General features: G+C 42.1%; 1 protein-coding gene across 2 annotated transcripts in view; it reads right to left on the bottom strand.

The window, feature by feature from the left end:
• Nucleotides 1-9,105, bottom strand: part of ZNRF2 (zinc and ring finger 2, E3 ubiquitin protein ligase) — a 109,809-nt gene extending 100,704 nt beyond the window's left edge. For both annotated transcript variants that reach the window (XM_012640755.1, XM_012640756.1), the window contains exon 1: nt 8,099-9,105. In XM_012640755.1, coding sequence (XP_012496209.1) covers nt 8,099-8,561 — 463 coding nt within the window. In that variant the 5' untranslated portion in view covers nt 8,562-9,105. The remainder of the gene's footprint in view (nt 1-8,098) is intronic.
• Between the last annotated feature and the right edge of the window lie 2,809 nt (nt 9,106-11,914).

The raw sequence follows: 11,914 nt of genomic DNA, 5'->3' as shown, positions 1-11,914 counted from the left end.
TAGGAAAAATTAATGAACTATTACAGACTAATCACAATTCAAGCAAAAATTAGGATATACCACATGGGTCAGAACTTACAAAATTCAAATGATTGAATGTACTTATTATTTTGATACACTATGTTTCTTTATTGTTAAAAAAAAAAAAACAGCACTGAATGAAATAATGACTCTGATAGATGATATTACTCAAAACCTATCTGCCAGTCTGTACTTATAAATATCAAAAACCTCACTTGAGTTTTTACCGGGGAAGGGGAAAGAGTTACATAGTTACAAAGTTACACAGTTATACACTTGCTAGAAGAAGTTGCCCTTTCTAATAGGCAATTTGGCAATAAAGATCAAATGCCTTGAACAAATGTATGTCTTTGGTTCTAGCCATCCCATGTCTGATAAATTTCTAAGAACTGGAGAAATGTAAAACATTGCTTGCTAGGGTGTTGACAGTAATATTATGTACACTAGTAGCAAAATGCAAACAAACTAAATGCTCAACCATAAGGAACAACCAAATAAAACCTTGACTCTTCATTTTCTCTCACACCTCCACATCTAATCCAATTGGCTCTATCTTCAAAAAACTAGATATCCAGAATCTGGATACCTCTGACCACTTCTAGTGCCACCACCCTAGTCCAAGCCACTGTTATCTTTTGCCTGGATTTATGCCTTCTTGCTGACTCTTGTCCTCTAGAGTTTACTCTCACACAGTAATCCTTTAAAAATCAGAGTAATCCTTTAAAAATCAAGTGAAGTTATGTCAATCCGCTGTTCAAAAATGCTCCAGTGCCTCCACAACTCTCTTTAAAATGAAAGCCAAAACACACAGGTCAATGGTTACAAGGTATTTTATGATTCTGCCCCCAACCCTCACCCCATCCCACACTAAAGCCCTCCATACTCCAGCTACACTGGTTAGACAGCTGTTCCCCAGAGCACACTAGCAACACTCTTACTTCAGAGCATTTATAGTTAATGTTCCCTGTGCCTGAATATGCTTTTTCCCTAGAGATCCTTAGGGTTTGCTCCCTCACTCTCTCCTTGAATGCCACCAAGTCAGTGAGGTCATCCTTACAACCCTAATTATTAATAAAACAGCAACCTTGGATAAGTCTCCACACCATCACCTCTATTGGCCTTTTCACTCCATTTTTCTCCATTACACTCGACACCCTCCGACACGCTATATATTTTACTTGTTTGTTTACTGTCTCTCCCAAATAGAATAAAAGGCCCCTAAAAAGCAGGAGCTTGTCACTGTTGTATCCCTAGAATAGTGCCAGGCATTAAATATTTGTGGAGTGAATTTTGGAATACTAGGAAATTAAAAATGTTACAAAAATTTTAATGTGATGTTAGAAACTGATGAAGTATGGAAAGAGCATGTTATCAAAGAATATGTAACCATGGATCAAGAAAAAATCACAAGGAAAATTAAAAGATTTTTTTTTCACTGCATTTTAACAAAAACACTTCAAAACCTGTGGAATTCAGCTAAAGCATTTCTTGGAGGAAAATTTACAGCTTTAAAATCTTACACTAGAAAATTAGAAAGGTTTTATATACACAAAATGAATATTCCAAATTTTATATCTAAAACAAATACATATGAAAATAATAGACATCAACATTTTATTCTGATTATTTCTGATAAGATTATAAGTGACTTACAATTTCTTATACATGCTTTTCTGTATGTTAGTTTTCCCTAGTGAACATGTATTATTTTTATAATTAAAAAATGTTTTAAACAACTTCTTTTCCTTATGGTTCAATTCTAATTGTTGGCTTCTTCCTTTGCCTGTCTCTTAAAATACTTGCTCCCCTGGATTTCATCTTTGCTCCTCCTCAATTTATATCCATCCCTTAGTATACCTTCTATACCTTTTGAATTCACTTACAATCTGCAAATTGATGATTTCTCAATTTTTTGTAATATCCTGAATTAGAGACTCATATTTCTAACTGCTTAAAGGATACTTCTATCTAGATGGAAATTTTATAGCCACTCAAAATTTAACAAGCCTAAAAGAACTCATTATCATTTTCTAAAACCTGTTCTTTTCATCTTTATTTTTAATATTATTAAAGACATCACTATGCACCCAGGTTCTCAATTTTATCAGTTCTACTCGGGGAAAGCTCAATCAAATCCACCTTTCCTCTTCCTCACTAATGCAGTGATTTCAATTCAGGCATCCTCCACCAATTATATGCTAAAAGAGTCCTAGCTTATCTTCCTGCTACCATACTCCCCTCCTAAAGAATTTCATCCTGATCAGGGTTGTTGCATATAGCTTTAAGGCTGAGCACTGCACCACTAGGCAAGGTCACCATCCATGTAAACTATGATTGTAATGGTGCCCAATGGCCTGATCATATCATCACCCTGCTTTCAAACTTAGTTAGATAAGACAAACTTATAGTACTATAAAATCCTTCAACTGGCCCAATTTTCTATTTTGGTAGTTTCATGTTCTCATCATTCCTCCAAGTACCATACAATCCAGACATACTTAACTTTTCAGTATGCCCTATGGATTTTCCTTTAGTTTGTAGTGCCCTCCCTTCATAAAACTTCTAAATCCTTCCGAACACAGTTCAAATGTTACCTTCCTCTGTGAAGCATTCTTTAGCTTCACTAATCATTTTGTTAATAGTTCTATTATGAAACTTGTTACACTGTATAATAATCACATGTCCATCTCTCAAGTTCAAAAATTAAGCAAGAGCAGGAAGAAACACCAGTGTGTACCCTTGACACCTACAATGCCCAGCCCCTAAAAGGAGCTCAGTCCATGTTTACTAATACTACACTTACCATATGCATTATTACAACTTTTATAAAGTAAATAAAAAGTGAGTGTTAAAACAAGTTAAAAGTTACATGTTTAGCTGGTCAATCTAAATCTATAATCTAGGGGGGAGGAGAGGTTGGATAAATTCACAACTAATGGGTACAATGCACACTGTCTGGGTTATGGGCACACTTACAACACTGACTCAAACTGTTCAAAAGCAATACATGTAACTAAAACATTTATACCCCCATAATATTCTGAAATAATTGTTTTAAAAAATCTGTAATCTATGTGGCAGACAGATTCAATGTGGTGACTACTCTTAATTCCCACTTCCTGGTGTTTAAATCTTTACATAATTCCCTCTTCTTGAATGTGAACTGGACCTATGACTCGCTTATAATAATGAAATGCAGCAAAGGCAATGGACTATATGTGATTACATCGTGATTACGTAAGAATGTAGTACCAGCCCACCTTGATAGTCTCTCTCTCCTTTGCTGGCTTTAAAGAAACAAGCTGCTATAAACCTAACCACCATGAGGAAATGAATTCTGCCAATAACCTAAGAAAGTTTGGGGACAAACCCTTCCCCATTTGAGTCTCTAGATAACAATCCAGTCCTAACCAACACCTTGACTGCCATCTTGCAGAGGACCCAGCTAACAGCTAAGCTATGCCAAGTCTCTTGACTCACAGAAACTGTGAGATAATGTGTGTTCCTTTAAGCAGCTAAACTGATAGTAATTTGTTAATAAGCAGCATAGAAAATGAACACAATCAGAACCTAAGGTATTTCTGAACCCTTTGTTCACACAAAGGGCTATGTTCCCCCTAACTTCTAAACACTTAAATGTGGAACCAGTCAAGTACACGCAAAATTAAAACAGACTAACATTTCAAATAAACAATAGTTCTTAGGAATATTTACATAAGGTAAAACTTAGGAAGTGATTTTCTACATAAAGCAGTTCCTATACTTCTCTTTTAACCCATTTGCCAATTTTACATATACCTAGGTATATGTAATAAGTATAACACTAAGGCAATTCTCCTTACAAACACAAAATGAATAATAAATATTAAAACGATATCTAATTAATGATATTGGTAATCAAAAATAAGAACTCGTCACCAGGCAAAACAATCAAATTAGAGAAGAGCAGAGGACTTGCTGGAGACACTTTCTGTTAGTAAGACAACAGAGCTCTTACTCCCTCAGGCACTACAGCAGCCAGCACAGCATCAAAGTACCAGGTACTCCGGTCATGCTGCTCTCAGGATCAGATGATGTGCAACTCATACCACTCCTGCCTCCAGCCCACATTCCACCTTGCTGTCAAGAATACTTTCAAAAAATTCCCAAAGCAGAAACTTCAATGAAAGAGGGCATACTTCAGTATAGCAAAGCATACAACATGAGGCATCTCCTGTAGTGTATAAAGATACATGGGATCACAAATGAGAAACATTAACGAAAATTCTTATTTTTTCAGGGGTGGCAAGGGTGGTGATTTAGAAGGGTCATTTTTCTTAGAAAAACAGCAGACATTTCTCTTCTGCCACTCCCCATAAAAGTCTTCAATTGAACAAAAGAACATTTGGGAAAAGGAAGAGGATTAATTAAAATATCCCAAATTCAAACATTTTGGCACTTGTTACTTGTTAAAAGTAATGATTGCAAACAATTCAATAATGGTTAATGGAAATAATCTAATACCATAAAAACTCTTATCTGTCTTGAAAATTAAAAGAAATAATTCTTCTTAAAAATACAGATCTTATTTAACATATTCAGTTTTAAGAGATAACCTAAACTCCTTCCTATAAGGAATCATGTTTCATAAGTAATAGGAGGCACTTGAATTACAATCAGACTATTGAAATACTCAGGAGCAAACCACACCTAAACAAGTGCATGACAATTAAGAGGTCAAAAGCAACCCAGTACCACTGGCTGTCTTAAATTAAATCATTTTACGTTTTCACTCCCAAACTCATGGATATATTGTAAAAGTCCTCATGATTTCTCCAGAAATAATCTCCATTCTTTGGTATATTTTTATAGTCCAATTCACTTCACCTATCCTTGCTGCATCAGTAAAGTCTCTTTTACCATCCGTATTAATTGCTTTTATGAATGTTAGCAACTTGATAGAAAAAAACATAGACATAAAATAAAGCCAAACAAATCCTCAAATACCACTAAGGCTTTTTTAAAATATTAGTCTATACCCTTAAAGCCTTGTTTTAAAACAAAGGTGATAGGCAATATTAGCAGTAGTCAAGATAAGGCCTCTGTTCACTTTAACATTATTACCACTATGAAAATAACAAAAACAGGAAAGATCTAATTCACCTAAAACTCCTATACAGATTATAATCATATTTTGATGTCCAGCAACTCAAGTCTAGGAAATTTCTGCAAACTTAAATATCTGGATTAGGCACCTTTCTTCCAGTTTTCTAGAAAGAATTAAATATATATCTAAAACAGAGCAATACATAAAACCAATGCAGAAACCTCCTCATTCAATCTGGCAATTCATTATGAGAGAACTACTAACATTTTGACTCACTAGACTCCTAAGTGTAAAAAAAAAAAAAAAAAAGTGGAAAAGTGGGGCTGTTTAAGTTTTCACTTTCTATAAATTACATGACAGCTCACAAGGGAATAATTTTGAATCTCAGTATATTTTCTTATTCGAAGACATAAGTAACACAAACAAAACAGTTTTACAAAATTACAATAAGAATTTTCCATTAATTCATAAATAATCCTTTTCTGTTTTCAGATGGAGTGACTTTATATATGCCCAAACATTTGTACAATTTGTAACTGAATGAACACATTAACACCAAAATACATACTAAAAAATTAAGTCAATGTGAAGTAGAGTCAACTCTAATTTTTAAAATAAGATTCACCATCTAGCTCTGTAAACCTCACCATGATGATAAACATGCTTCTATTATTTTCCTAATGAATCCATCTACTGAAATATAGGTAGAAATCTCAGTAAGGCACTAGAAAGATAGGTTTTTACATAGTGTATTCCATCTCCACGTCTCAATGAGGATTTTGGGTCATGGCACTTCGATCTGATCACATAATATAATAAAAACAGGTAATTTCTCTGATCCTTTCCAGCATTTCTCAATAAGGTTCCCTCACCGAATCACCGAACACAGAAAATTAATCTGAGTGATTGTTTTCACAAATGTTCCAAGAAAGAACTAGAACATCACTAGAACTGTTCTGCACTGGAGATAAAGGTTCCCCATTGCACATGATAGATGACCTAGGATGTGAGAGCTCAATTGTCTCCAGAAACCTGGCTGAGAAAGGCTACCACACGTCCCCCAGACAGTGTCACTGTCCTGCTACTAGGCCTCAGCCATCCTAACTCTAACAGCACTAAAAGAACTACATTGAGTGCAGAAATCTAGGAACTTAGATAAGGAAAAAGACAAATAAGCAATTAGGTCTTTTCCACTTGCTCATTTACTATGAATTAATAGCACAGGTGTCAACTGTTTGTCCCTTGCTCTGAATGGAAAGTATTCACTGTAACAAAATAAACCCACACAAACATAATTTTTGTCAAAGGGAATTGTCATCCCTTAAAAAAATGAATAAAAATAGTAATCAGTATATTAAATACTAACTTGTCAAGCCTTTTCCTATTCCCCCTTCTTTGCAAGTTTTGCTAAATTTGCATTTAGCAATATCAAAACATATATTTTTAAAATATTCACTTTAAAAACACAAGTATTTTTAAAACCCAGTTGATCCTTTACTCTCGCTCTAATCACCAATTCTCAGGAAACTGCCTTTTTTTAATTCCTTGACATTGTGACTACAGCACCTTCAATTTTGTTAGTTGTGATCAAATCATAGTAAGGACACCCATAGTTCTTTTTCTCAAAAACAAATGATTTTTAAAAGATGGTCCAATTTTAGGAAGTAAGAATATTTTTATTCACGTAGAAAAAATTACTTTAAAATAAGGTAGCTCATTAAAACCAAGAACTGTTACATACTGAATGTGCAAAGCGTTATTTTAAAAAATGGGAAAGCATAAACATGACATTCCTATTTTTAATTTTTGCTAGCATGAATGCTTATAACACTGAACAGCAGAACAAATTACACTACCAAACATTCCACTTTACCAAATCCCTACTCAAAGTTCTTACATTTATCAGTGTATGAGTAAAGGGGGCACCAAAATGAAGGGGATGGTGTTTTCACTGCACATCTGTGCTCGATTGTGAATTTTTCTAATATCAGATACATAATGCAATGATATGAGAATGTTTATCTTCTATACTTCTGTTTCTTTTCCTAAAGGGGGGAAGGTGGTGTTGATTCATTTACTATTAAGTGTTTTGCAATAAAGTAGATCACCATAAAACTTAATTGGAGAGGCAGAATTCACTTTCCTCAGAACAAGTACACCCTTCCTGTTTCTACATAAAAGCAGACCATTTTGTTATCAAAAATTTCCCTTTTTTACAAGGGACTTTTCCTGAACTCTAGATAACATTGCTCTTCAAAAGAATCTAGCCAATTACTGCACCTTGTAGGCAGAGCTGTAATAATTTTTAGTTTCTCTCCTTAAGAAACTATTTTCAATTCTTTAAACGCTCTGTCTAAATTAACGTCTCACATTAACTATGATCTAAAGTAGTTTACTGGGGTTAAAATTTGTTTTCATTAACACATTCATCCAATTAAAGTGTACGTAATAAGTGGGACTACTGACGCAGACTTACAGATGACAGCTTTATATTAAAAGTCAGTCCAAAGGAGATGATAACGCCCTCCTTTTTCAAATACTCAAATGTTCATCTGAGACCCTTCGACTTCTGGCCTTTAAAAATTGCTCTCACCACTCGAGTTCCCAGAGAGAACTACATTTAGCAACGGGTCTCCTCCTGACTTCCTGGTACTAAAAGCCACAACCACAAGGGCTGTTTCGTCTATTAGTTTTAAAACAACATTTGCTCCCTTCACCTCATTGGAAAAAAAGGGGTTTTTCTATACTGGGGAGCTGCTACTGAGGTGAGGGTGCTCACGGTGTTTAAAAACAAAAACCCCACGTCTAAGCCGTAGCGGCACCGCAGGGGTTTAGTGCAGCTTTTCCTCCCAGGAGTGGGACCCGGCGGCAAATCCCCGGCGCCCCAGCTGAAGGAGAAAAGGAAAAGGGTAAAAATGAGCGGCGGCCGCGGCCCACGTGCCACCACGGGAGGCAGGTGAGAGGGCCCGGCGCGCGGGGAGGGGGCCGTACCTCCAAACATGTGCGGCGAGAGGTGAGCTGGTAAGGAGCCGATCACCAGGCGCGGCCCGCCGGGGCCCCCGCCCGCCGGCCGGTCCCTGCTGCCGCCGCCGTCCTCGGGGCTGCTGTGCACCGAGTCCTGCGAGCCGTACGGACCGCTGCTGCTATTGGGGATGTTGAAGGAGGACTGCGCGGCGCGGGCACCCGACGCCACGCTCCCCACGGCCCCGCCGAGGGAGCGGCTGCGCGGGGCCGCCGGGGCCGCCGAGGCCGCCGCGGCGCCGCCCGAGGAGCTGGGCTGGTGCGCGCCGGGCACCTGAGCCGGAAACCTCCCAGTGGCCGCGGCCCGAGCCCCGCCGCCGCCGCCGCCTGCGGTCCCGTTGGCCCCTCCGCTGCTGCTGGAAGGTAGATCCGAGCCCGAGTACGCGCGGGTGCGGCCGTTAGCAGCGGCCGGGCCGCTCTGCTTGGCGCCCATGTCCGCCCTGCCCCGGGCCGGGCCCGCGCGCAGCGCTCCGAGCGCGGGGAGGGCGGGAGCGAGCGCAGGAGCGAAAGGGCAGGGCCGAGGCGCCGCGGCCGGCCCAGAAAGGCCCCCGCACGTCCAGGGCCGCCGCCAGGCGCCCCGAGGGGCGATCGGCGCCCGGCGCGCTCTTCTTCTCGGGGGCGGTGGGAAAGGCCGGCGGCCTGACGGGGGCGCGAGAGACGAGGAGAGGCGGAGAGGAAAGAGGGCCCAGCTGCGGGCGCGGCTCGCTGGCTCCGGCGGGAAGGGGCGGCTCAGGTGGCTGTGCGGCTGCCGCTGGTTTCGGTTCTGGTGCCCGACGACGGGCCGCTGCCGCTCTCTGCCGCCGCGCTCTGCGCCCGGGGCCTCGGCACCGCCTCCTCCCGGGCGGCCGCCGCTACCGCCGCCATCCTCTAGCTCCCACGGCAGCTCGCGGGTGAGTGGGAGGCGCCCGCCCAGACTCCGCTGGGGCCACCTTCCCCCCCGCCCCCAGCCACCCAGCTGTTATTAACGTAGAAAGAGGAAAAACGGGTGGCGCGTGAGGGGAGGATGGAGAAGGGGAGGGAGGGGCGGCGCGCGCTTCCCGGCAACCGTCGCCTCGCTGTCCCCGTGAGGGAGGGGCAGGGGGATCTGGGCTACGCAGGAGGGGGTGCTTAGGCGGGAGGAGGTTCCCGGGCCCTAGCACCGGAAGGCCGAGGAGCAGCGCGACTCCAGGGTACGCCTAGGCCCGTGTGTTTGGGTCGCCCGCGGCGACCCCGCCCCCGCCCCCTTGCGCCGCCTGGTGGATTGGCTTCCGCGGACCTGGCCCCGCCTCCCCCGGCCGCGGCCTGCCCGCCCAGGCCCCGCCTCGCCAAGGTACGGCGGGGTGGTAGGTGCTGCCACCCGCGGACTCGGTGATGGACTGGTCGACAGCTCCGCCCCCTTCCGGAGCTTGCTCCCCGCCCCCACCGCGGGGCCTACGCCGATTGGAGGGACCGAGCCCCTCGGGGCGCCAACCAGAAGGCGGCCCCTCCTCCCGCACGTGGTTAGCGGACGCTGGAGGAGAGCGTGTGTCCCCTTTTGCTTTTGCTGGCGGGGAGGTGTCTAGAGCCATTTGGTGTCAGTGGGTGTTCCCCTCCTCGTTGGTGTTACTCTGATTTAAAAAAAATAAAAGAAAGCTCAAAAGCCAACTTTCTGAATTAGACTTACCCCATGAAACACTCCAATCTGGGAGGAAGTGCGGCGTTGGAGGAACTAAGGATAATCCAGCCTGACCTCAGCGGTAGGGCAAAAACCGTGGTGCAGAGAAAGCTGCACCTACTCAAAAGGCCTGGGATCTAGGCCCAACACGAAAATAAATTATGTGTAGTAAACAAATTATTTTACCTTTCTGGACTTCAGCTTCCTCACCTGGAGTGTTTGTATTAAATCATTTACTAGGGTACCTGTACCTTTAAGATCCTATAATTTCTCCAAGATGTAATTTAATAAAATTCTCAGTGCATTCCTAGGTGTAGTGTAGTATCTTGATGGCAGAACATGGAAACAGCCTGCTGTGACCCTCCCATTTTGAAAATGTCTAAAGAGCCACCTACCTGAAAGTAATAGCAAGTGGTGTTTTACACAAACTACAGAGATAAATACTTTGGGTTTTTTTCCGTATTTGCAATGAGTCGCTTATGTAATGATTTTCATCAGTCTTTCAGAAAGTATGGGCATCAAGTTTTTAAACAAAGGAGTGAGGAATATAGATACGAAGACATTTATATGCAGTTTTTCCACACAAATGGAAAAACAAAGGTACTCATTAACACTATATGGAATATCATGTTAAAATGTCATTTTTTTTTTTTTATCTCCTTACAGATGTCCCCTGTCACGACCCTCCTCCCCACCCCATCATCACAGACTGGCTTCAGTGTTCCCACTCATTGCTGTATAAAACCTCCTGCATGGCACTGATCATGTTGTTATCATTATTAGACTTCTTGCTTGTCAATAAACAACTGGCTCCATGATCAACTTGACGCCTCCACCGTCTAACACAGTGCCTGGCACATATGATGGTACAATCAATGTTCTGTGAATAAATGAATAAACGAGTGAATGCATACCTCTTCACCAGTCGTTCTAAAATGGTTCTTTCTTTAAGGTAAGTCATGAACTTACCATGTTCTTATTCTCCTTGGCGTCTTCCTTGTGGTGGGTGTCCCTTCCATCTCCTCTCTAGTGGCCCATTTTGCTTCTTTCCCCATGAAGATGCTGGAGATAAAACTGTGGCTTTCTATGTTCTTTCCTCACTCCTCTTCCCGCTCTCCTCAACCCTCTCATCTCTCTCCAAACAGTAATCCTCATGAAGCTGTCATTGTGTTTTATTGTCAACCAACCAGTTCTGACTTCATTTAAATTTTGTAGCTTCTTTATTATACCCTTGAAGTTCTTCAACAATTAAAAGTGTTGCTTCATCCAAGTGAGTACACACGGGTGTACACGTATGTAGAACTGAAACAAGTTTTGTAAGATAATACCCATGCCACATGGAATGCACTTTATTTTTTATTCTATTTCACTTTTGTAAAATGTGGTCACTGCCCACTGAATTGATTTCACAACATGCTAATGGGTTGTAATCTGCTGTTTGACAAACAATGATCTAAATCAGCACTTTGCAAACTTTAGTGCATAGGGCAACCTTGTTAAAACAGACTGCTGTGGCCGGACGCGGTGGCTCACGCCTGTAATCCTAGCACTCTGGAAGGCCGAGGCGGGTGGATCGCTCAAGGTCAGGAGTTCGAGACCATCCTGAACAAGAGTGAGACCTCCGTCTCTACTAAAAATAGAAAGAAATTATCTGGACAACTAAAAAAATATATAGAGAGAAAAAATTAACTGGGCATGGTGGCGCATGCCTGTAGTCCCAACTACTCGGGAGGCTGAGGCAATAGGATCGCTTGAGCCCAGGAGTTTGAGGTTGCTGTGAGCTAGACTGAAGCCACGGCACTCTAGCCTGGGCAACAGAGTGAGACTCTGTCTCAAAAAAAAAAAAAAAGACTGCTGTGCCCCACCCTCAGTGATTCTCATTCCATAGCTAAGGGTTAGGCCTGGAGAATTTGCATCCTAACAAGCTGCCAGTGGTGTTGCTGCCACCAGACCTCAGACCACATGTGCAGAAGTCCCCGGGTTAGGAGGGAGAGTCCTGCAGCCTCAAGGTGACATGTGGTCCTCCAGATCCCCAAATGTGGCCCCTCAAGCAATTCCAAACTTCACAGAACAAATCTCTTTATTAAAAGGATTTGTTCTGTACAATTTGGATTCAGTCAAAAGGCTGCACTCAAGGATCCAGAAGTACACAT

Source organism: Propithecus coquereli, unplaced genomic scaffold (genome assembly GCF_000956105.1).
Source record: "Propithecus coquereli isolate 6110/MARCELLA unplaced genomic scaffold, Pcoq_1.0 Scaffold156, whole genome shotgun sequence".
NCBI lineage: Eukaryota > Metazoa > Chordata > Mammalia > Primates > Indriidae > Propithecus > Propithecus coquereli.
This window is presented reverse-complemented; position numbering and strand designations above follow the sequence as displayed.